This window comes from Colossoma macropomum, unplaced genomic scaffold (genome assembly GCF_904425465.1).
Source record: "Colossoma macropomum unplaced genomic scaffold, Colossoma_macropomum, whole genome shotgun sequence".
Taxonomy (NCBI): Eukaryota; Metazoa; Chordata; class Actinopteri; order Characiformes; family Serrasalmidae; genus Colossoma; species Colossoma macropomum.
In genome coordinates, this window is record NW_023494806.1 from 7,757,319 (window position 1) to 7,784,677 (window position 27,359).

Consider the following 27,359-nt stretch of genomic DNA (forward strand, 5'->3'; position numbering starts at 1 on the left):
AATTTGGCAACAACAGCATGAGTGCATGGACCCAACCTGCTTTGGTGGAGGTGGTGTAATGATGAGGGGAATGTTTTCTTGGCACACTTTGGACTGGTTAGTACCAATCAATCATCACTTGAATGCCACAGCCTATTTGAGTATTGTTGTTGACCATGTGCATCCTTAACGGTCAGTATTTACCATCTTCTAAAGGCTACTTCCAGCATGAGAATGCACCATGTCAGGAAGTAATATCATTGATTGAATAAACTGAAAAAAATACATCCAATAACTAATTTAATTTACTATTATTAACTGATACGAAGTAATTTGTGATTAAAACATCATGTACAAAGATGAATATCATGCATGTCATAATTTATATTGCTAAAAATTTCACAAGATGACGGAGTTTTCTAACCTTGCACTTTGCATTGCTGATGTGCTTCTAGACTTTGATAGATTCTTTCCAGCAAAATGGCAGAACTTAGAGTCTAAATACCGTTAACAAGTATTCATGATACATAGCTTTTTCACAGGATCAGTAGTTGGCTAGCTTTAGCTGACATTAGCTGCCACTTTGTTGGTTAGACTACACCATAAAAAACTGGAGCAATATGGATGTTATAATGCAATAGTATGCAAATATAGCCAAAAGTATGTGGACACCCCTTCAGTTATTGAGTTCAGGTGTTTCAGCCACATCCATTGCTAACACGTATAAAGTCAAGCACATAGTCATGCAATCTCCACAGACAAACACTGGCAGTAGAATGGGTTGTACTGCAGAGCTCAGTGACTTTAAACATGGCACTGTCATAGGGTGCCATCTCTGCCACAAGTCAGTTTGTGAAAATTGTCCGGCTAAATCTGCCCTGGACAACTGTAAGTACTATTATTGTGAAATGGAAGCGTCTAGAAGCAACAACAGCTCAGCCACAGCTTGGTAGACCAAGCAAACGGCACATATCCTCTGATGAATCACTCACTACTGAGTCCCAAACTGCCTCTGGAAGCAAAATTAACAAAAGAATTGTCCGTTGGGAGCTTCATGAAATGGGTTTCCATGGCCAAGCATATTAATGTCCATGGTTTCGGAATGGAATGTCCAACAAGCTCATGTAGGTGTGACAGCCAGGTGTCCACATACTTTTGGCCATATAGAGTACCTGGTGTAAGCAAGTGAATTCAGAACATGGTTGTTCTCTCCAAATGATGATTCCATTAGAAATCAACTGCTATTTAATTACATAATAGTGTCAATGTCATTAAGCAGGACACTCATTTGTTTTAATTCTGAAATTACAAATGCCCTTCATCTGTTCTTGGAGATAGATTGTACTAGTTCAGCCGGGCCGGTCCTGTGCTGCCAGACAATGAATGATTACGGTCAATACATTCAGTTGCAGACACATAAAAACTCAAACCAGCCCCAAAAAAGATTTTTTCGCCGGCATTGCTAGTGGCTCTAATGCATATTTATGTATTAGCGATTTATCAGACAAACACAAATAAATATGGAGCAGATTTAGCAGACTTTAAATTCATTTATTCCTCAGCACAAAAAAGATTATTCTCAAAAAATATATACAAACTCTCCGAAGTATCATCGCATATCATTTAAAAAAGGAAACTTCTTAAAAAACAAACAAAAACAAAAGAACTTCATAATCCCAAAGGCTGAAAGCCCCAATCAGGCTGTCTTCTTTCTAAAGGCAGAAATACTGATCACTAATCCTACTTGACCTACTGTATGCATATATGCACCAATCATCAATAAAAAAATCCTGTCATGAATAAATGAAGAAATTAATTTTTGTCTAAAGAATGACCAAGCTAGAATTGGTTTGGAACAAAACAAGCTTGATCCGAGCCCGACAGGGTCCGTATATAAAGTTTCGGGCCAGGTTTGAGATGCCTATGGATTACATACAAGTCATGAATAACATTTTTGTTACTTCTGGATCCTAAAATGCCAAAAGACAATGGGATCATTTTCAGAAACATCCTGATTGACGCTCCGGTAGTGTTATATGTTTCCAAATCACATTTCTCTCCCAGTACGTAAGAAATCCCCTTGTTTAAACAGTGGCTACAGCATTATTTCACCAGTAATGGAAACCAAAAGATTTAATACAGACTTGATAAAATCCCAAAGAGCAAACGTAGATAAAACACAGCACGTTTCATCCGGGAAAATAATCTTTAGTAGAAAACAGGACTTTTCCCAAGTAACTATTGGAAGTTGAGCACACTGAGTGCAGGGTACAGTGAAAAGCAGCATTTGTTTTTTCCTTCATAAAAGTTTACAGTTCAGAGAAACAAGGAGCTTAACGGTCCGTCTGTAGTGTGCAAGACCATGTGAACGATTGTGTCCAGCAGTGTTTACTTAAATGGGAATTCAAAAGGTCTGCAAAACCCAGTCATTGAGATAGAAACAAAGTCATTTAGAGTGGTTTGATATGAAATAGTGCATTGTAGAGAAACATACAGTGGTGGTGATGGAAAGCAGGGCTCACATTACCTACAGCACATTATGTTTACTATCCAAAATGACCAGTAAACCTGCACGTGTCTTTGGGGACTATTTCCTTTGCCCTATCCATGCCATGCATGTATCTCTGCGCCACAAATCCATTAAAAATATGTTTTATGCCAACCTTCTCTCAAAACTATTATAAAACTATGTCTCGAGCATCAGGCAGCGTATTTACAACCATTTCATGTAACAACCTTCTTAGACGCATTTAGCTTTTCAGACTGTCTGGCTCCTATCGCCACCACTGTGAACAATTCTGATTCTCTAGAATGGAGTATCTCAGTGGTAGTGACAGGAACCAGACGTCTGAAGTATTTACGGCTTCTAAAAGCTTCTAAAAGCTACCTCACATTAAGCTGTTACACAAAATAGCTATGAATAATGTGCCTGATGCCTGAGATGCTGTTTTACAAATTGGAGAAGGTTTTGGCCTAAAATGAATTCACGGTGTGGGTAGTTGCAGGGCGTTGCGAGGCAAAACAGCAATAATGATGTAATAATAAGCCAAATTTAAATAGCACTTTCCAATCAGGTGAGAGTATAAATACACAGAATTGCACAAACATACCAAGATTGAAAGAATAACATAAGAACAGAAGACAGAAACAAAGACAAAGGCATGAGGCAACTGCAATGGGAGAATGGAAAAAAAAAAATCAGGTATACACAATCTTAGACAGAGGAAGTGATGGTTTTGAGAAGGAAGGCAACATTAGGAGAAGAACAAGTGGTGAAAGCATTAGGAGAAGAGGAAAGTTTTGAGCTGGACTTTGAAGAAAAAAAAAAAGGAGGAGACAGAGAGACAGAGGAAGAGTGTTCTATAACACAGAGGCCATGACAATGAAAGGTCAGCCACCAAAACAGACACAGATCACCAAGATACTAGTGCTACAAGAACTCAGCAAACTGGTAGGATTGTAGCGAAAAAGTAGGTTTGGCAGGCCATTTAGGGCCCTGTACATCAAAAGCAAGTAGCTATTACCACTAATTATCACTGTCAATATTACATATGAAAACTTTTTTGGAAAGAAAATGGCTATATTTATGCTGTAGATGTTTCAACCCCTGGTTCCTATCACCAAAAATCTTTCTCTACAATAAGATTTCACATCAAACTTCTCAGAATGACTTTGTTTACATCGGAACCACTGAATTATGCAGTAATTTTGAAAATTTTCAACCACAAATTTTCAAGGTAAGTGATGTGGTCAATGGAATGTGATTCAAAAAGGGAATTACACACACACACACACACCTCCCACACTTATACAGTATTGGTCCTGAACTCTGGTCCTGTAGTAGCCCTTGCTATGCATATTTGGCAGAGGTCTTCAAAACAAGACCTCCAATCCAGTTCCTGGTCCTCAATTTTGTAATCAATAGTAGTTAACCGAACTGCTGATTGGCCACCTAATGTCACATCTACTAGTGATAAAATCCAGAACCAGAAACTGGATTCAAAGTCTGGATCTGAAGACCTCTTTACAGTATTTAGAGTGGTTATTTCTGCAGAACCATTTCCATACACAGCCTGAAACTTGTGTTGAATGTTAATGCAAAGTCATGTCCTCATGCATGCACAGCTTTTGGGTGTTTATAGTTCCTCGAAGAAGGCCACTCTTGATTTGGTGCTCTGTAGTGTCAGCTGTGGAGAGAGAGAATATAGAAATCAATATTTTATTTCATATAGAAATCAATATTTTATTTCATATAGAAATCAATATTTTATATCATATACTTAAAGGTGCATTCCAGCCTAAAACTACAGTTTAATATGTTATCTGATGTGTTATGCAGCATACTGTAGTGCAGCATATCAGTCAGCCTCATCAGTTTGACAGAATTCACAATTTTTATCGTTTCCATGTTTTCTTTCATCCGTATTCTCACTACAACGCCCAGCATGCCTTACATAAATGCATCATCACGCAAAAATCATTGAGAATCCCTGTGGTGTCTACCAATTCGGACAGCTATCCTAGCCACTGATCTATCTAGGCTAATAAATACAATCAAGCTAGCTTTAATGTAAATCTAACGTATCTAGACAGGCATGTATCTACACTGCTTAGTGTTTAGTTGGTTGTCCTCCTCCTCTGGCGAGTCATTTGTTTTGTGGGAGTAATCCATTCTCTTCATCATAAGGATTTTTTGAAGTTTTATGGCTGCAATAAGACTTGTGGCCTCCTTGATGTAATAAAAGCCATTTGCCTTCCATCTGCATTCCTTCATTCATTCATTCAAAAAAAGGAACTTAAACAGCCTACCTGCAAAAATCCACCTGTGGAATTTGTTTTATTATTTTATTTTATTTTATTCTTACATTGCAGTTTGAGTTCTGTTGTTTCATGTGTGATGGTGCAAACCCCAAAGATACATCATCAGAAGGGGGTTTTCCTGATCTTTAAACTAAAAAAATCTCACTCTAGATCAGGGGTGTCAAACTCAATCACTAAAGGGGCCATTTTAAAAAAAATCTCTACAAATCTGTGGGCCAGAGAAATAGAAAGTTTTTATTTCATTCTTAATGTTGTGTTATAACCCAAACTGGCTACTGTTTATTCAAAATAAGCAAAAACTTCAGCAGTAAACTACAGGCACTTGTAGTAGAGCTTGAAATATTACATGAATGCTTGAAATATTCAAAATGTAAATGTCCCCAGGAGCTCAGTCTTTTAAACCTACCTATCTGCTTGAGCTAGACACCTGGCATCCTTTCTTTGCTGCAAGTTCATTGAGACTTGAGCTCAATTTCTGAGCTGCTGAGCTGACGTTAAGTGTTTATATTGGCTGAACTGCAGCTGAAATGCAGCTAGTGTGTTTGGAGATAAGACTGGTGTGGAATTGCGTAGCGTTGTGTAGAACTGAGGTGAAACTACTGTAAGATTGCTGTAAAAGAGTTAGAGTGCACTTTATGTTGCAGTGCATGCTGCGGACTGTAGTGCAGCGCATTGTGAAAGAGGCTAAAACTAATAGAAAATTAAAATACTTTTGTGGCAGATAGGATCGTATCTGATCTTGTGTTTGACACATGGGCTCTAGAGACTATGGCACCACTTGCGGATACGAGTAAGGATGTTTATGACAGATATAGCTATGATTACATTGCTCATTTTAGCCAGGGCGTCTCTCAAAAACAAACAGATACAGATTTAGTGTGCAGTGGTCATGCACAGTGTAGCCAAACCAGCACAGATAAATGACAAAGCATACAGAGGTACTGTAAGTAAGTAAGACAATATAGATTATATGAAACGCGTATACATCCCAAAAATAGCTAAACATACTGCAACACTTTCTCACAGGAGGAAACGTTCTGCTAAAACAATTACTTCATAAATCCCTTCAAAAGATGAGCTGTATGTAATCTGAATAAACCCAAGCATTGGAATTAAAAATAAACGCGTCCCTGAAAAGGTTAATTTCCAGGCTTACAATTCCCAGCCTACAACAGAAGGTTTACAGACAGCTCAAGCTTCCAGCTCCCTGAATGATTATGAGAACAAAACCCCCAAAACACGTCAATTTATGCCGGATTGTGTTCAAGTATTCCCACTGTGGTGTTTTTATTTTTTTCAGAAATGCATCTGCATAGAGAGAAGATGTATTGTGCCGCAGTGAAAAAACCCTTTTTACCAGGAGGAACTAGTACCCAAATGCCAATTCTGACAGTAAGAAAATAGATATATCGTCAGTGTCAGAACAAGAGTTTGTATCAGGAGGAGGAAAAAACTCTTAACTTTCAATGTTAAGATAAGAAGATTGTGTTTAATTTGTAGTAGTTTACAAAATTTGGCAAAGTAAACAGCTGCCATTTTCAAACTATGTAAACAAAAAAGAAAGGAAAAAAAAGCAAAACAAAAAATGGAGATGCAAGGTTCTGTTCTGACATCGACAATATGTTTCAGCCGTCCATTTACTACCCATTCAGTTGGTGTATAATGAACATTCAACTGGGGCTCTCGCAATTAATTGATTAATCAACTTGATCATACTTCAATTAAAATACATTATGATTAGCATAACGATAATGCATATTTTCAGTTCTCCTAGATCAGAGGTCGGCAACCCAAATATTAAGAAGAGCCATTTTGTCCTTTAAAAAAAAAAAAAATCTAACCATCTTGGCTGTAAATATGTCTGTGTTAATGTACTAGTATAGGACAAAAGATATAATATAAACAAAAACACAGACTTACTTTGCTCTGCTTTAAGCTTTAGCTCAGCTATAGCCACTTTTCTCGCATCTCCAACAAGAAACTTTTCCTCAAATGTAGAACAGTTTCTTGTAATACATCTTTCAACGTTCGATTTTTTACGAGGCTGAAGTCGCTTCTCCTTCGAATTTTCCCGTTCCACCTTAAATGCTGCCTGAGGCACCAGAATGTAACTACTATACCTTTTAAGGTGAAACGGGAAAAGAAGCGGAGTTCAGCTTCGCGACTTTTTAAGTGTTTGACAGTTTCTCGTACAGATTAAATGTATCAGGAAACCAGCTGGAGTGATTATAAATGCAAATAAGTCAATTTGTCTCCAAATTAGCAATGCTCAACTTAAATCTCTCTCTTTGCCGTTTGGTTAGCTGCTAGCTAGGCGAGGTTTTCTGCGTTGCTATGGCAACCAGCAGTCTGTACACCAGTCTTCAGAGTTAAAGGGTGAATTAGCAGTTATACATAATACAACTCCAGCATTGAAGACTGTTTATTGTTAAAATGTGTTGGAATGATCAGCAGAGGATTATTTCATTTTTACTTAAAAATCTAATTCTGCTGTGGAGCTGCATGTTGCCGACCCCTGTGCTAGAGCCTGATGGGCACACCCATTTACAAGCATATGCAAAAATTTGAACACCCCTGGTCAAATTACATGTTTTGTTGATTTTTAAGATTTTCTGATCGATTGAGCAAATAAACAGTAATTTTACATTAAAATGTGCAGAAGTGTGTTCTCTGTAGAGGATATGTTCACTTATTTTCCACTAAAAAAATCTGCACAATTTGACTGGGGCACCCAAACTTTTGCATAAGACTGTATATACACTTTTCTTTTGAGGGTTTTTTAGGGCTTGTTACTGTTCAGTGAAGTCGAATCAATTCGAATTGATTTTAGTTACAGTCCTATCTTCAACATAAAGTATAAGACTACAACTGGAAGTAACATTTGATATTGGCAGCTGACAGTCTGCTCTTCTAATCATTGATTTGCACAGGGTTTATGAATTATCCAACATACATGTCTTTTGATTCACACAACCTGACTGACAGAACAGACCCCACTATCTTATGTTATATTTATTTAATGCGGAGCAACAATAAGGCTGTGATTGACAGGTGCGAGTGTGAGTGTGTGTGTGTGTGTGTGTGTGTGTGTGTGTGTGTGTGTGTGTGTGCATCAATCTGTTTGTCTAATTCTCATGGACTTATCCGTACGCTCAGCTCCTTTTGATCAGTCGTCATGCATCTCTCCCGACTCGCGGCTGGTGACGTTTTGAAGCCCTTAAACAGAACGCCTCACCGACAGACGAGTTGGACAGGCAGAGTAAACAAAACAAGACGAGATGAAGATGACAGGGGAAAAAAAAAACAAACACAACATGGAAAAACAAGTTGTACTCCCCCATCACAGACTTAAGAATAGTAGAGTATGAGGGTGATTTCCAGGTTGGAGACGCCCCGTGAGCCACTTAAAAGGGCATTATTCATTAAATTACGGTTTGAGCTGCAACTAAAGATTGTTTCTATAATCGACTAACCTATAAACTATTAAAAGCAATACATAATGAAACAACAGATCACCCCCACAACAGCTATATAGCCCCCTATGTTTCTCGTAGTGTATTGCAATCTTTCAGAATGACTGTGCATCATATTTCTGCTGTCTGATCAAAATCTCATACCTCCATTTTTGTTGTTTTTCATCTTTTTTTTACATAATTTGAAAATGCGAGCTGCCTTTTACACTGCATCAAAATTTCTTGATGAATGGAGCAACAGAAATCCTCCAAAGGACTTCTAAAATCTTGTTACATTATCTTGCATTGAAAGTTAAGAAATTTTTTTTTCTTTCTCCTGTAAAGTTACTTCTTTGGAGATACGAGACAGAGCAACAATATGCACATTATTGAGCATTATAGAGAACTTATTTTATTAACTAATGCTGAAACTAGATTTTTTTTGTTAAAATTGAAAGAAGCAGCATTATTAAGTGGCAGCAGGGCCCAACCTGAAGTTAGTGCCAGAAAACGCTGCAAAAGCAACATATTTCACCCTTTTTCGCCTTCATTGTGCGCTAATAATTAACAGCTCAGAGCTGTTCAGAGCCAATTATCTTCGTGACAAAAGCTTGTTCTGCTGGTTAGCTTGTTCGTTGTTCATGACCCGTGGTTCACTCACGTAAAGCTATTGATTAGGATGTGTGCATGTGGGCTGTTTCAGGACATGGGTTCATTCATATTAAAGACAGATTCAATCCACATACGGACACAAATGCGAAGTATGAAGCTGGAAATATCAGATCTGAGCAAAAAACTGGAATTGAGCAGAGAGGTAATGTAATATGAATTTTGTCTGTGCGCTGCTGCAAGTCAGAGGCATCAGGTTGGGAGTTTTTGGACCACGTCGTAGATCTTTACACTTTAATGTCACACGCAGAGGCTCAAAAAAAAGGTCTGGCTTGATTTTTAAGTCTCAAAGGCAAAATCACCATTAAACTGACTGTTTTGCTGGTGTGTTGTGTCTGTTCCAACATTTCAAAGCTCAAAAAAAGTTCAATAGCACGATATGTATTGTGAGCTGTGAGGATTTTAGTATTGTGATATGATTTTGTCATATTGTCCACCCCTAACTGCGCTAATTCAAAATGCCAACATAATGTGAGGCTCTAGGGCCAAAACGCTGACCTGTTCGGACCCCAGCAGCAGAGTGCCTCTCACCAACGGCAGCTTGTGGCAGTTCACTGAGAGGCTTTCTCTGCAGCACTCGTCCCCAGGCTACAGTTAGCAGCAGGAAGTATTAGAGAGCAGGAGAGGGAACAGTTCGCCGTCATTAATCATCCTAACAGGCTGACCTGAAAAGGCAGCAGCCCCTGTCTCACTGCCCCCAGGCCCAAGGCTCCACCTGCCCGGACCAACTCACGCCATGTACTTTTAAGAAGACCCAGTGCTGGCACAGTTTGGGCCTGTTGCTGGCAGTTTCAGGTATAACATTCTGAGGTCAAGATTTATTTTGATTTTCAGTATTTTGTGTGTTAATAATGTCTTGATTCTAAGGAGCTCTAATACACAGTACAGTGTAAAGGTCAGATACCACAGTACTTATTATACTGTCAGTAAAAAAAGACATCAAATGCAAGCCGTAAAATTTTAGGAGATATTTCTGAGTAGATTATATATATGATAATCCACTTGTATAAGGAAGGGGAAAGTCGTGAAGTTTTCAAGATTCAAGGAAAGTGGGATTCCTAACAACCAGGCAAGACCTGGTAGACCACCAAAACTGTCGCCATCAGAAAAACAGCACTTAAAGCTTTCAGCTTTGAGAGAGAGGAGAAAATAAAGCTGCTTCAAATCTGAAAAAAATCCACAGGTGTTTCTGTCCATCCCTTCACTGAGAGAAGACAACTCAATGCTGTGGGTCTGAAAGGATGTGTAGCTGTCAAGAAGCCTAACTGAGAAAAGGAAATTTGCATGAGAACACTGAAACTGGACATCTGAGATGTGGAGTAAGGTTTCCTGGACTGTAGAGTCTAAATGTGCAATAGGGGTTACTTGGATCATGAGAAGCAACCAATGTCTAAGACTGAACTTAGGAAGTGTGGAAAAATATCCTTGCAGATTTCTTTGAGAAACTGAAAGCAAGTCCTCTGAAAGCCTCCTTACCACAGCCCCACCCCACAAACCAAAGTCACTTTGGCTACAAATCTGATTTTCTTACCTAATCTGAATTATGACGAACGTGGAGTTGGACTGACATAAAAGCCGCATGAATTCCGAACTGGCTGTTTAGACTGAGTCGCACTGCCGCGTATCGGATACGGATCGGATTTCAGTATCACATATGAAAGCGTCGCAAATCGGAATAGAAAATGTCAGATTCATTGTGGTTTTTGCTGATCACACTGACACACAGACAACACATCTGTGTCACATAGGAAAAAGATCAGATTTGGGCCACTTTTACCTGCTGTGTGAACGTAGCCAACAACTGATCTGCCTGGAAATAAAATAACTGAAGGTGGTCTCTGACTTTTACATATACTGGTGTGACTAATATAAAGCTTTTCAACGTCTGCTGTGCTGCCCTCTAACAAAGTAAGCTGCAAAAATCACAACTAATACAATTTAAGTGACTTCAGAAAAACACCCAATCATTTGAGTATGTGTGTGCAGAGCGTAAGCCCCTCCTCATAGGACGCACCCAGATGCCTAATTTCGATCACTGTCAGTGGTTTCCAAGACAGACAGTAAAAGAGAGAGCCCTGAAAGGGACAAAGGAGAGTATCAGTGTTACAGCTGTAAATTTCTCTGCACCACTTTGAACTATCATTTTCTGATTCTCATTTTTTCCAGTTTGGGGGGTGGAGGTGGGGTGGGGGTGTGTGCTCCCAGTGCAGTCAGGATGATGGCAAAAGCACAAGCTCAACACAGGTCATGAAAACAACAGCTGTCAGAGGGACGCGAGGATTTGAGCGGATTTTGGCTTTGCCGTAAAGCCGCAGATCTGTGGAGGCGGACTTTCTTCCCTAGGTGAACAGCCTTTCTCTCTTCAGCGCTAAGTCCAATTAGACAATCACACCAAAGCAGATTCTCAGCGCACACACAGGAGACCCCCTCAAACCTAACGAGTAATCACAAGACAGAAATCAATTAGTGTAGCTCTAACGAGGACATTTCACACCCTCCGACCAACTCAAGGAACGGATTCCGCGGCTGGAATGAGCTTTCTAATCTACCGCTTGGTAAATTCTGATTAAACAGTTCAAATCATGGGGAGGAAGATACGAGGTTTAAATTTGTTTATTACTCCAGAGGTAATGAAATATCTGATTCATTGTAGCCTATTTCACAGAACCAATTCAATCTGAAAAGAAATTTAGAGGTAATGGGATTAAAGAGCTCTTATAAACAAAAAGGCACTAACAGCTTGTGCGAACGATAAACGTGTCATGTTTTTTTTTCAGCTGTATCCTCCTTGCATGCAAACGCTCAGTGAAGGACTGCAACGGTATCTGCCGGAACTATCGCTACATCTTTCTGATCCATAGGGGAGATAATTACAGAGTTTTCTCAAAACACATCCTTACCTGCTGTGTGATTCCGAATGATGATTCGCTAATGATAACAACATAAGCTCCGGCGCTCACCACTGCTCACTCATGCAGACGCTGCTTCATAATTACTTCTGAATAAAACATCACAAATGCCCGCCACTGTCTACAAAATAAATAGTGCGGTTTCTTGGCAATAACTCTTTCTATGCAGATGTGTCAGTGATTAGCAGTTCCCTGCTGTAGACTGCTGAATTTTTGGTGTAGGTTTTTAAATCATCTCAGATTTCATGCTGTATTGACAGTAGAAATTATAATTATATGTAACGTTCACTTTGCCCTTTTCTCACTGATAAAAACTGACCCAAAAAACACAGAGAACATTTTTCATGAGATTTAAAATGTGGATTCAAGAGAGATGGTCCTACCTGATATTATTAAATCATGAAAAATGAATTGATTGCATTTTTTAAATAAAAAACTGGGACATAGTATGCAAAGTTTTAAAATATACCAGTCAGTAAAATTTATACAGGAAAGCTGCGAAAACAGCTCATTTTCAATTCAGTGAAGTTATAAGGAGTGTTTCAGGACTGCCATAATGAGACACAATGCAGTGCAGCCAATCAGAACAGAGGTGATTTACATGTATCAATGTCTTAAAAGGCACAGTGTCAGAAGCAGCATGTTTAACTATAAGGGATAAAGAGACATTCGAAAATGGGCATGTAAAAATGGCTGTTTTGGGGACATAAATTTAAAAATATTTGCATCAAGGTTCCATGTGTTTTAACATATTTTGAGGCCTGTCCTAATATGCACTACTATGCATAATATGTATCTAATACTATGAATTATACAGCTCTAGTTTCTAGTCCAGATTTTTTCTGCCCAGGTATTGGAAACAGCAAGGATCACAGGTGGCAGACCATTTTCATGTGTTTGGGAATGTCCCATAGGAGAACCATACTGGCATAATCGTAGGAAGGTTACGATGGGAATAGGGAATGACTTCATGCTTGATTTTTTCTCTGAGAAATACACTCCAGTCTACTGGAAATAATAAATATTTGTTGGAAATATTATTGGTGGCTAATAAAAAAAAGCAATAACAAGAAGGCGGTCACAGAAAGACGCCCCCAGCTAAAAGTTAATGGACTAAAATTGTAAATGAAACTTACTCAACTGAAAGACTGGGTTTGATGAAAGACTGAGAATGGAATTTCTAATAAAATATTTGGAGTAGATTCTGTATAAATCTGTGTTGGAGACAAACACAAATACACAGTTGCTGTGTACTTTTACTTACACCCTTTGGTTCTTCATACAACCCCATTTCCAAAAAAAGTTGGGACGCTAGGCAAAAATGTCAATTAAAACAGAATGCAATTACGTGCAAAGCATTTAAACCCCTTATTTAATTGAAAATAGTACAAAGACAACATATCAAATGTTGAAACTGAGAAATTTTATTGCTTTTGAAAAAAAATACCCATTATGAATTTGTTGCCAGCAACATATTTCAAAAAGTTGGGACAGAAAAAAGACTGTGTAATACTTAAAAAAACACCTGGTGAAACATCTCACAACTAATTAGGTTAATTGGCAACAGGTCAGTAACATGATTGGGTATACAAGGGCATCCCAGAGAGGCTGTCTTTCAGAAGTAAAGATGAGGAGGCGTTCACCACTCTGTGAAAGACTGCATGGGTAAATAGTGCAACAATTCAAGAATAACGTTTCTTAATGTAAAATAGCAAACAAAAAGTGTATTTCACCATCTATCATACATAATATCAATAAAACATTCAGAAGAAATCTGTGTGCTCCAGGGACAAGGCTGAAAACCAACATTGGCTGGCCCTGATCTTTGGGCCCTCAGGTGGCACTGCATTTGAAACAGACATGATTCTGTAGTGGAAATCACTGCATGGGCTCAGTAACACTTCCGAAAACCACTGTCTGTGAACACTGTATCCACAACAGCAAGGTAAAACTCTACTATGTAAAGATGAAAACATATATAAACAGGATCCAGAAACGCCACCGCCTTCTCTGGGCCTGAGTTCATTTAAGATGGACTGAAGTTGAGTGGAGTAGTGTCCTGTGGTCCAATGAATCAAGATTCTTTTTGGAAATCATGGATCCGCGTCCTCCGGGCTAAAGAGGAGAGGGACCATCTGGCTTGTTATCAGCACACAGTTCAACAGCCAGCATCCGTGATGGTATAGGGGTGCATTAGTGCACATGGCATGGGTGACGTGCACATCTGTGAAGGCACCATTAATGCTGAACAATATATTTAGGTTTTGGAGCAACACATGCTACACTCTTAAAAAAGATTCCTCAAGGGTTCTTTAGCAAAGAAAATGGTGCTATATAGAACTATGAGCACTCAAAGAACCATTTGCATGGTTAAAGGATTCGTTGCATCATGAAAGCGTTACGAAACGCATCACAAAAATGTGCATTAATGTGCTACAGACGGTTCTATATAGAACCTTTTTGAAAAGGTTCTATACAGAACCATCTACAGATGACGTCTTTTTCCAGTAAAGGCCTAGCTTATTTTAACAAGACAATGCCAAACCACATTCTGCATGTATTACAACAGCATGACTCTGTTTGAAAGCATGACTAAACATGTTGCTGGCATCAAATTCAAAATAGGCATATATTTTTCAAAAAACAATAACATTTCTCAGTTTCAACTTAAATGATTTGCATACTGTTGCATCCTGTTTTTATCTTGCAATGTCACAAGATTTTTAGAAAAATTTGGGGTTGTTTATCATTTCTCAGATAGCGTTTATAAAGTCTTTAGTTTGACTGCTGGGTTGATAACAGTGCATAAACCAAAAGTATGCAGCGAACAGTCATCCTTTTGTCAAAAACCAACCTTTGAAGAAGGCTAAGAGATGAGCTAGTCTCTAACTGTACACCAGCAAGGTGGAGCTACAAAAAGGGGTTTCTAATAGAGCGAAGTGTACAAGTGTACAGTGAGTGTGTAAAAACTCCTCATCATTGTGTCTGACAGACTTGTACCAGTGGCATACACACTACTATGCCACTATTAGGTCAGTGTCACTGCTGGGTTGAGAACAGTTGATTACCCAAATGACACCTTGTCAGCGGTGGTCCTACAGCAGCCCCTTTCCGCTGAAGAACAAGATACAAAGTAGCTTACAAATTGCAGACCTTTACGCGTAAATGTTTGGATCATTCAAACAGCTCTTAATAGGCATTTTACCGCCCTGCACACATTCTCACATGCCTGTTAAACATAATGTGATGTCCTCAGCATAGATAAGTCAACAGCTCTTTAATTTCTCAATTTTGTATAAAAACTCACCCCGCAATGTTTTTCTGTCCCTCACAAAAATGTAAAAAACTCAGCTGTCCATGTTCTGGGTTGCAGCCGTGCTGTATTGCCTTTGTGCAGCTACGCATTAAGGGCAGTTTTTACTTCTCTATGCCACTAGAAACGTGTACACACTAATGACAGGGTCACTCATGGAAACTGTATAAAAATGAGTGTCTCAGAAACATGCTGGCTTTAATCAAGACATCGCATTTCCACACATAAGTCCTCCTGGTGATTTCCATGGAACTGAACTAGTTACATGCAAAATGTTAAAATGCTTAATGATATTTGTTTCAGTGAAAAAGGCTTTTAGCACAGCATCACACTGATGGTAGACTCTTTGGAGAATTCCAACCAGACTGCACTAAGACTACTTTGCCAAAAAGAAAATCACAGTCCTGAAATGGTCTGTTTAAATTAAATGCAACTCGGTTGGACATTTTGTCTCCTAACACAATGAACATAAACGTTTATGTATGGCACAAATGTTCAAATACTTTTTGGGGCCAGGAGTTTCTGATAAAATGGCCAAAGAATGTAGGTACAAGGTGCATACTAAACAAACTAGCAAAACAATGTAAATAATGTAGACTGAAGAAGGTTTTTTTCCTCCTTTGACACTACGTGGTCATCACCGAGGTACGTAACTGATGGCTAATTTATAAATGTCTGAAAACTCTGCGTTTAATCTGTGCGCAGTGACATCCATGACCGCCCTTGATACTTGAAAAATCTTACAAATTAAGTGAAAAGTGAAAGCAGCTCCTGAGTTTTGGAACCCAGGTGCGGTTTGTTACATTTAATTGGACCTGCGTATCGGAGCTCGGGCAGAGAATTATAATGTGACAAAATATGCACCCACACATCTGGGTTTAAGCCTAATTTGCTGAAACCTCCAAAAACTTTGCTTCTATCTATGGTGTGGATCTCCAATTTTTCTCATCAAGCAAGTCAAGCAACTCCTGTTCAGTAAAAATAAATTACTTTAGTCATGCTTCTCTGCTTTTCTCTGGGTAATACAGCGCATCTGAAGTATGAAGGTTATGCAACATTTGTAACCATAAAAATGACTCTGAATGAAAATTAGTAAAGAAAAACCCTGACTGTGGACATGAATTCTCAGAATAATCAACCACGCAGAAAATACTGACAAAGCAGGCCACCTGTAAGCACCTCCTCATCAGTCTTTGATAATATTTTCAGAACGCGGCAGTGCTATGAATTACTGATAAAACATTGTGATATTTTTCCTAAACATAACATGCTGTCAGATGATATTTAAGTTTGTGTTAATAAGGCTAATGACCTCATGCTTGTTTTGATTGGATTGTTTTGCTCTATTCTCTTCTCTTAAAGGGGTTTCCACTGATTTTTTTCTTAATAATTTAAAGAGGTAAAAAAATCATTCACAGTGGCTTGATATGAAGCGGTTCAGTGTACAAAAACTTACTGGCTCCACTATGTTTTAACAATGCCAGTAAAAGGAACAAGAAGTAAGGAGTCTACAGTGCAAATACAACCATTTTATGTAGTACCCAAAATGTCCAGTAAACCTACATGAAACGTTGGTATTAGTGGTTTTATATATATATATATATATATATATATATAAATATAGCTGTTGTGGGATCAAAACCTCATATCTCCAAAATAGAGAACTTTACAGGAGAAGGAAAAAACATACTCTACGTTTAATGTAAGTAAATGGAACCAGACTTTTTCCAAGTCATTTCTTTTGGTCCATTCATCATGAAATTTACACACAAGGTATAGGACCCCGAGTACTTTCCAATTATGTCAAAAGCTGAAAAATGACAAAAATGGAGATACCAGGTTTTGTTCCAACAGTAAGTCTACCGCCACATTCAGTCCAAAATATCTCATGGTTGTCTCCAGATGTTCTCGTTATGAGATCTCACTGGCCCTGCCAGAATAGGTAACAAAGATGCTGCTATTTTACAGAACATAATGTTATCATGGACATGCTTGTTACTTTTCAGTACCACGAGAACTGAAATTTAGCAGCACATTGAGTGTAACACCAGTAAATGAGCACTGCCTGTGTACTAATCTATAATCGAACAGTGACAATTCAGGGCTCTATACTCTGCATCTGCCAATATAGATGGTTTACTCAATATACATGTAAATATCCTTGACTTAATGCTTGGAGTTAATTCAGTGCCTTCTGTATTTTGAGGTGAGATGAGGTGAAAAATAAAACATTCAGGCTTACATCCATGCTGTACCCAAGGTAGGAGGTTCAACCTTACCGCTATCTTGATCCTTCTTCTTTGAATACAGCATGGATATAAGCCTGATTTTTTTATTTTTCATCCTATCTGTTGTCACTAGTATATAAAGACTTTGGCTTGCTATCAGGCTGACAAATTAACGCCCACCACTGCTGAATGTGGGCATATATTTACATTTGGCAGGTAGATTTGCTTCATCCACCAGTAGCTGTGGGTTTAATTAAATAAAATAAATGTACAAATGTGCGAATGTAAGGTGAACTACTGATTACTGACTTGGGGACTTAAGACCTGGTAATTCATTTTTGTCCTCTGTGGGTGACATCAGCCCCTGAAGGATAGTTCAAAAACCATATAGGCTACAGTGCTAAACCCTGGTGCACCATGCGGAGGACATTCTGGCCTTTTCAATGATAACATTTGGCATGTGTCATTCGCAACAGGAGTTCTGCCTTTTCAAAATGGCTGCCATCACAGCACCGTATTTTATGGGAGCAAGAGAAGTAAGTAGTTGAAAAACATTCATTGCATTCATGATGTTTCTAAAGCCTATAGTTGATATGTTTTAGGTAGAAAAACCCTTAAGATAATATTCGAAGCATTTTTTATTGACAAGCATAAAAGTTTAACCACCTACTTTTTTGATGTCCTCCATGGTGAAACTAACTTAATCTGTTTTTACATGAAATGTATGGCATCACAGGTGACAGGAATTGACTGAGGCAGACAAAACTGAAGCATGATCACACTCATCTTGATCCATTTAGGGTTAGAAGCAACAACATGTAAGCTTAGCAGTTAAATACATTACTGTGATATTGCTGTATCCATTATTTTTCTTTTTGGTCCTCAATTTTTTGTACCACCAGGATTTTAAGTTTTACTCTTACTGCTAAATTGACAACTGGAATAAGTGTATGCAGGCATTAAAGCTCAGGATCTGAAAACATTAAAAATAAATTAATTCTTATCCCTCTCCATTTATACCTAAGATTTGTCCCTATAATGGAAAAGTTTGCTGCTAAATGACAAGACCCAAAGCCGAACTGACTGGAAGCCCTGGAAGTACATTGATGACAAAAATTCTGTACTTAAGTTTGTTCCCTGTAGAGGATGTGTCAGTACTCCCATGACACCAAAAGACAGAATTTTATATGAAAAATGAATAGTTTGAAACACTTCAGTTATGTGCTCGGGCAAGCTCAGAGAACATACATACCGAAGGAAGTTTAACTCTTCAATTATGGACATTTCCAAGTTAAGAACATCCACCAGACACCGACGCAGATGGACTAAAAAGTGAATTTGTCACTCCGCCTGCTACATCAGAAGCACTTTTCTCTCTGGATGTGTCGATGTGAGCAAAATCCACATGTGAAAACCAGGCTATGCTGAGTGCTCTGAACCCAAACTCTAAAGGAAAACTCACCTTTTTGAAGTTGCTCTGCTTGCTGGTGCCCCGCTCTGTGTTCTCGTTATGCAGGATGTCCAGGGGAGTCTCCCGCTCCTTCAGCTTCAGAGACTCAATTTCCGTCTTCAGCTCGTTCAGCTGTTCCTGTAGGTGCTTGCTCTTCTCCATGTATTCAACCCTGATCAAAACAGACACAATCACAGAATGCAAGAAAATACTATAAAGAAAAAAACAATATTTATACAGTAGACAGCATTCTGTTCATTATACTCAGAGAAAATAACAATTCTTACAGAAGATAGGCAGATTATTAAAAACACAAAAATTGCAAAAACCTTGTAATTCTTTCACGTGAGCCTTTTTACAGAGGAATTCAACCAATTTTCCAAACTTTCTGTACAATTAAATGGTTAAGATGTAAATAAATTCATTTTGAGTGGTGTGATGAAATAGTCCATTCTAGAGCATCATTCTAGATCACTATCAAAGGAACCAGATGTCTTTAAAGTTTAATGCCTCTAAAAGCTCCCTCATAGAAACTCATTGCATGAAAAACAAATATGAATATGCTGCCTGATGCCTGAGACATTGTTTTATGATAGTATAGACAAAGTTTTGGTCTAAAAACTGTATTTTTTAAACACATTCATGATGGAACATGCAGGGCGTTGAACGACAAAGTAGTCCCCAAAGAAAACTTACTTTGTTCAGATTTAGGACTATTTTACCGTCATCAACATTACATATAAAACTCAGAAGACACGTGTAGGTTCACTGGTGATTTTAGGCAGTAAATAAAATATCTATATTTGTGTTGTACATACTGTGACCCCTGTAAGAGGGTCTGTACGTTTCATACAAGCATTTCACGTCAAACCACTCTAAATGACTTTGTTTACCATTGATCTCAACAACCGAACTATGCAGAAATTTTGAAAAATCAATGGAATTCCCCTTTAACCTTATAATGTAGTAAAAAAAATAAAGAATTTTTGTTACATAATTTTATAACAGTGTTTTATATCATGTGAACATTCATGATGAATAACATCTTGCTAGCTTAACTTTAGTTTTGAGTTTAGAACCTTTTTCATCCTGTTAAGTTACCAGAAATATAAAGTCAATGTTATGACAGCAACAGTCATTTCACTGCATCATTTTATAAAATAAATTGCATTATTTATTGACATACATTATAAACCAAAGTGAAGAACACACTCCTTCTACAACACTGTTATGAAGCATAAATCCCAATAAGAGGAACAGCCATACAGGTGTTCTGAATAGAAAATGCTCATCCAAGTAATATAATAACTACAATAGCTTTCAGTGCATTTACCTTAGATACACTTAAGTACACTTAAAAGCAAACACTTTTGTACTCCTGTAGAAAAATAGAGAGAGGAATTCAGCTTTTGTTAAATATTTTACTTCGTATGTTATTTATACTATATACTTTGGGTATTTCTTACTTCTACTCAAGTGCTGGGTTGTACATACATATAAAGACAACATGTATGAAAATGATCACTTAATTATCACTTAAGGGCATCAAAAACTTCCACTGAAGTAATACACTGCTTCTTAACTATAAACTCTGCCTATACAGTTCTACTGCCTGGGAATGATGCTCTGTAACAGTGTTATAAGTGGAACTTCTGTCTTTCGCTTTAGTTCAATGCCAATACATGTCATATACTTCATAAAATGTCTTATGTTACCTTGCAATAAAAGGCATAAGCTTTTCATAAGGAAAAGCTTCATAAATATTCAAGTACTGCTTTTATAAATGCGTTGTACGTGCATAAATACAATGCCTATGTGTGTGTTATAATGTCACTATATAGGTAGCCTTCAAATAAAGGCTAAGAATGTGAGGTTTGTGCACTTTAGGCTCTGTACTCTACTACAAACGGATCTGAAATGAAACAGTTAAACCCATATTAAAAACACCACACCAAAAGCACCTTCAAGGAAACAAGGCAAGTCTACGTGACGAAACCAAACCGCTCTAAAGTCTGGTGGATCTCAGTAGGTCTCCTAAGCTTTTAGTGTGATGAAGAGCAGCGTGGGCAGACACAAGGGTCTACCTGAAGAGCAGAGTGGGCTTTATTCACACATACTCGTCTCTACTCACTTCTCCTTCTCGATCTCCATGGACAGGCGTTTCATGTCCGTGTCTTTGAAGTCAAAGCTCAGGTTCTCTGTGCTGAAGCTGAGGTCAGGAGGAAGAGCACTGGGAGAGAGTGGAGCAGCCTGAGAGAGACAGAGAGAGAGAGAGACAGAGAGATCAGCTGGGTTTCAGTAGACTTTATGTGCACTTTGCAAGTGATCCATTTTAAAAATGTGTATGTGCTCCTTTCTACTGGATTCATTTTGTGATAGAAGTTTTAAAACATCCATAAATATACACAGTAATGTAAGCAAGCAAAATGTTAAAGGGCCGATATGAGGAAAAGAAAGTTTCTTACTTTCTTGAAATAAGAGTCTGATGTAGTACATATATACATCATCTAAACCGCTTATCCTTCTGGGTCGTGGTGGGGTGCTGGAGCCTATCCCAGCTGTCATTGGGCGGAAGGCAGGATACACCCTGGACAGGTCGCCAGTCCATCGCAGGGCAGACAGACAGACATACACATTCACACACTCACTCACACCTAGGGGCAATTTTAGCATGTCCAATTAGCTTAACTGCATGTTTTTGGACTGTGGGAGGAAACCGGAGTACCCGGAGGAAACCCACGCAGACACGGGGAGAACAGGCAGACTCCACACAGAAACGACCCTGGCCGCCGGGCCAGGAATCGAACCCAGGCCATTCTTGCTGTGAGGCGACAACGCTACCCACTGCACCACCGTGCTGCCCCTCTGATGTAGTATGTAAACATTATTTAAAGACTATAGTTCACTCTTTAGTCCATATATTGAAACCAAGGTGTAAAACAGCCCAGTCTGAATTTCGTTTTTGTGGTGTCACAAAAAACAACACATTTACACATATTCACTTAGCCCTGCTCAATAATAAACACCAATAGTGAAACTGTGGAATAATTGTACACTTGAGGTCATGCTTTACTTTTGAGATATTAATATACTCAGAACAATGTATTGTACCTAATATCACCATTTTGCTCATCCTTAGTTTTAAGGTATAAAAAGAATATTGAGTGTACAGAGTTGATATTCATATTCAATGAAACCAACACATTTTTCAAGACTGTTAACTACTGCACAGCACATTGAAATCACTATCAGCGGTATCATCATATTGTACAGTGCTAATACAATGTCCAGTTATGTAACTGACAGACAGACCGAGTTTTAAGGTGTTAAATACTGCGCTGCCAGTCACCTCTCACTCACCTCGATTTCACAAATCTGACGATTAGATGCCTGTATGACTTAGATAGACTGGAGCAATAGGGAGCTTCTGAATGCCCAGACTAATAACCACAAGCTTAAGAGTGATAGCTCAGAGGTGCTGTATCCCAGTACTCACATTTACATTTCCTCTTTAATAGCATTTATAAAGGAAGAGAAAAAAAAAAAGAAACGCTCATTCATTTCCATGCCTCTATTATTCAAATCCCAGGCTCAGGAGATCAGATCAGAGCTGCGTATTCAGTCAGGGTTTTATTAAACGCGGGCAGCAAACGAAGTGCACTCCAACACGCTGTGTATTTGACCCTTGGTTGATATTCATATTCAATGGAGCCGAGTGATGCAGCGACAACTTTCTTGCTCGCGGTTCCGCTCAGAACGGGTGGACATTTTGATCCCAGCTGTAATCCGATTCTAAAGAGCAGTAATTTGCAATTCCGGCGACAGCGGAACCTGCGGGACTGCTATCAGCTCGGTCTGCAACAGCCCTTCTCTCTTCTTATCTGGTCGACTCAATGCTGATAAGGCTGTAGGATCAGTGGACTAACTTGCTAAAGGCTAAATCACTGGGTATTTCACCAAAGGCTCAGAAACGAAGGAGAAAAGAAAACGTCAGCAGTCTGAGATTTCACCGTGACTGGTGATGAAATCGAATTTGAACACTGAGTCTTCGAATGTGCACAGGAAAAAGTCTGAAAGCAACACTAACTTTGCAAAAATAACAGGAGAAAAAGGGCATTTCTGCAACTACAGGCACTTTTAGGCCTCAAGAGCATTTCTGGATATACATTCACATTAAGGAACACATAGTAAGCATCTGTTTAGCGCCATAGTGACATTTTCACGTGCAAAACTGTTGCTAAAAGTGACGAGTTAATGTAATCTATGAAGCATAATTTGGGTCAAAATACCAATTTTAGTCATGTCCATTCACAACATTTCATTCCTTGGACATTTTCAAATGTCAAAGTCCTAAAGAAACACCTGGTTTTAGAAGATGTCTGTCAAACTTTGTACACAGTGACTTTTAGATATTGGTATGGTAAGCAACAGTTTTTACAATTTTTGATGTTGGCATAATTGTTAAACTTAGCGACCTGAATTATTCTACAGCAATTACTTGTTTTCCTGTACTTCATCATCAAAGTGCATAAGAATGCTTCATTTTAGATAATCAGATGTTTCACCATGTATGCTAATGAATGTAAAACACTGAAAAATATAAGGAATAAACTATATTTGTTAATTGTTAATTTGTTAATATAATTGTGGTTGATGCCTAATAATGTGTTCTGTCTGTCTATAACAAATATACCTAGAGATACTGTAAGATAATTATTTGGTTCTTGAACAAGAAATTTGGCCCCACCTAAAAGAAATCCAAGAATCGCCACTGTTTGAGAGACTCTTATTGTATAAAGTATAAATAGTATAAGATATAATATGTACAAAGACTCTTAGCATCTCATATAAATAAATACATTTTCAAGTTAATCATTTTTAATTATTTTTTGGTGTCAACATTTGTCTCAAAAGCCTACTATGAATATCAATAACATCAGTTATTACGTAATGTGGTATGATCACGCAATAATAGATTCAAAGTTGTGTTATCCTGTGAGATGTTGCCACTGGAGTGCTGATCTACTCAGCCTTCTGCCTTGGCTGAAGATCCCCAAACCAGTGCCAACAAAAAAAAAACTCACACTCATGTATTATTGCCTAAACATTTCTGAAACTTATGAAACCGTACTTTTGGCCTGTAGTGTTTGTCCTAATAAAAATACGTGAGAGACAGGGAGAATGAGGCTAGCATGAAAAACAATCCAGTCACACAGGACCGAAAACAGCAGCATTTCCCTGGGCAGGACTAAGCGGCTTCAAAAGATGCGTCAAATGGGAGTGACAGTTATTGGCATCATCACAAACACACGTCACGGACAGTTTCGTAGCAGGGCATGCTGCCAGTGGCCCTGCTGCGTTAAGGAAGTGGTGTGTACCGAATAGGGTGACTTGCTAGTGATCTCCAGCAGCTTGTATTTGGCTCGGCGCTCTGATTCTCTGGCCTCCTGCAGATCCTGCTTCAGCTGATCCGCTTCTTTAGCCCTGTGGAAAGACATCAGCATGAGTCACTCGCCATGGGCACGAGGAGCCTCCTCTAACTGATCTGCAACCAGCTGAACTGAGCCTTAGGCATTGTAAAGTAAACCAACCAGCAAAAGGTCTACCAGCGATCCCAGTGTGGAGTCTGACCTCACTACTGCGTAAAATGCTCACAGGACTTAAAGCAAGGAAAATTTCTGTGCCTGAAATGTGTTCGGGGGTTAGGAGAAAGGATAGGGTTGTTCACAAAATGAAGAAAATAATTCATTGAATATGAACTTTTTTAATACCAAAACTGAAACAACTAAACAATAACAAATAGCACACTAACATGTCGTGCAAAACAAATAACGTACAGTAATTGTATCCAAGTCCAAGCACAACTGTCAAAGCCATAAAGAATATCCAACACACCTATCCTTCAAACTTGTCACTGCTCGTTCCTCCATCAGTCTCTAAACAGTGTGTTTGGCATAGTTTTGTCACACGATTGCCAAATTAATCCAAAAGGTTGCGACAATGATATGAAAAGACGATTAGCTTATTAATCGCAGTTCTTTTTCAAAAGTAGCACGGTCACATGCATCATTAAGCTGACACTTGACTGAGCCACAATGTGAACAATGTCGTTTTTTCCCCCATAAGGAACATATTAACACAAAAATAAGATTCCTTATGACTGTACATACATATACAGCCATATTTTTGCTATGCAACAGTTAAAAATGCGCAAGAATATTTTCCATAAACATATAATTAAGCATTAAGCCACAAGAGCCGTTGCTCTGACAAATAGTTGAACACTGAGCATTACTACGATTCCTTCACAGGGAAGGGAGGCTTTAGGCACAATGCAAATCGGATTAGAAGAACGTTCAGTCACCCATCACTGTATACTGCACTAATTTCATGAACTTTTTAACTGTTTGTCGTATAATAATGAACATATCACATCATAGCACTATTTATTGCAAGAACTGTTGCTTTATAAGCACTTTGCTTTATAAATTACCACCACAAGGCTTATACAGAACCAATCTAACTGTGCCCCTCTTCCAATGCTGAGGCCTAAATGGCTCCCGGCTCCGAATTCTAAATGGCTCCCTGCTCCCTACTTAGCACACTACGTAGGACTTATTAGCTTCATTGGCTTCAGCATCTGAACGGTGCATAATACAGCTAACAAAAAGCCCTGTGGGATTCAGTCACATCCATACTTGACAAACAGCAGATTATTTGGCTGCAGAAGCCAGAATTTTAAAACGTCCCTAGCACGTTTGAGATTTACCTGGGTTTGATGCTACTTCTGACTGACAGGTGTTGTACTTCAGATTTGCCATATGAAGCTAAAGAACCGATCATCTCATAAAGCATTTTTCTCTAAATTTTAGCATCAGTGTTTCAGTTTGTTTCTTAATTTCAATTAAAAACATCCAATTTAAGCTTGTTGGAGTTTTGATTTCCAGAAGGAACGGAAATGTGTAATCGCATGTCATCAGCGTAACAACGAAAATTGACATCATGTTTCCTGATCACATCACCTAGAAATAACATGTACAATGAAAAAAGTAAAAGCCCCAAAACTAAACCCTGTGGGACTCCACAAGAAATGTTATACTTTTTTGATGAATGATTTCCCAGTGAAAACAAGAACTGTCTATTCATTAAATATGATTTTAACCAATCTAAACTGTGTATAAATGCTATCACCATGGCAACATTTACATGGCTGCATGCCACATGTCTACTATCACTGATTACACTAATTTTGCGATAAGGCACATAATAACTTTATTTCAAGTGTAACATGTAAACACAGTATTACACTTGAACAACCCTAAAAATGTGTAGGAATGTGTAGGCTCAAATCACTCAAAACACTTATGCATAGTGAGATTACTGAGTAATCTCAAATTAGACTTCCTTAAGTGGTTTCTGACCCTGTGTGACACACTGTTATCTATAAAAATGGACAAAAGCACAGACAAAATTCAAGGTTCTTGTTACATCAGTTTTAGTATCTCTGCATTCAACTAAGATTTGTGGGTTTTAAGGCAGTTAATGAGCGGGCTCCCATTTACATATCAGACCAGTTTCGGCTTCAAGAGCCCTGAAATCCTCTAATCAATACCTCTTAAGGGCCTCCCTGTTAAAGTAAAAAGCTAAAGGGTAATCAGACTCTTTCAGTGGCAGCTCCTAAGCTTGGGAACAGTCTTGGGAACAGATTACATGCTTTGAATGGATGATATTGAATGGATTGCCAAAACGATGAAATCATGATTAAACTGTACATAAATGTGTGGAAAATGTTTTTTACACACAAGTTGATGACCAACATGATTAAATAAAGCACTTTGGTAACTTTCCTTTTCTACACTCTATGTGACTGAAATTTCACACGGTTGCATGCTCCTATGATCACTTAATGAGCAGCTGAAATGTACAGTGTAATGTTACGGCAGGAAGGAAACAGAGTACGCCTTGCAGTGAAGGAAACAACCACAAGAGAAAACGCACCAGAGAATATGGAGGATGAAAAATGGGGAGTAGAAAAAGACAGAAGGAGAGAGGAAGAAAAACAAGAAACGTGGTTAAGTGCCATGTTTAATTTTGTGGGTCATTTGTTGGTAACAGAAAAGCAGAATTAATTTCACAAAGATCGGGCTACGCAGATGTAAAGACATATGAAAGTGCTCTGAGGCTGCATATACATTCTACGAGAATTGAGTAATTATTATGAGTATGCTCTTCCTGAACCTATTAACTGTCAGTATTTGATCAGAGTGTTTAGGCCATTAAATTAATAAATTAATGGCCATTGTGGCTGGATATTAAATACATGAAAGGTGGTCTCTGATTTATGTGAAGTACTATAAGTACGTACAAGTATGTGTGTATATACACCGATCAGGCATAACATTATGACCACCTCCTTGTTTTGACGCTCATTGTCCATTTTATCAGCTCCACTTATTATACAGGTGCACTTTGTAGTTCTACAATTTTTAAACACTGTGTCCACTCACTGTCCACTCTATTAGACACTCCTACCTTGTC

General features: G+C 38.4%; 1 protein-coding gene across 1 annotated transcript in view; it reads right to left on the minus strand.

Moving 5' to 3' along the window:
- Positions 1 to 1,461: 1,461 nt before the first annotated feature.
- nf2a (neurofibromin 2a (merlin)) overlaps positions 1,462 to 27,359 on the minus strand; it is a 60,463-nt gene continuing 34,565 nt past the window's right edge. Inside the window, exons 14-17 of the mRNA XM_036598490.1 lie at positions 24,200 to 24,305; positions 20,953 to 21,071; positions 18,834 to 18,993; positions 1,462 to 4,166 (exon numbers count right to left, since the gene is read on the minus strand). Coding sequence (XP_036454383.1) covers positions 4,116 to 4,166; positions 18,834 to 18,993; positions 20,953 to 21,071; positions 24,200 to 24,305 — 436 coding nt within the window. The 3' untranslated portion in view covers positions 1,462 to 4,115. The remainder of the gene's footprint in view (positions 4,167 to 18,833; positions 18,994 to 20,952; positions 21,072 to 24,199; positions 24,306 to 27,359) is intronic.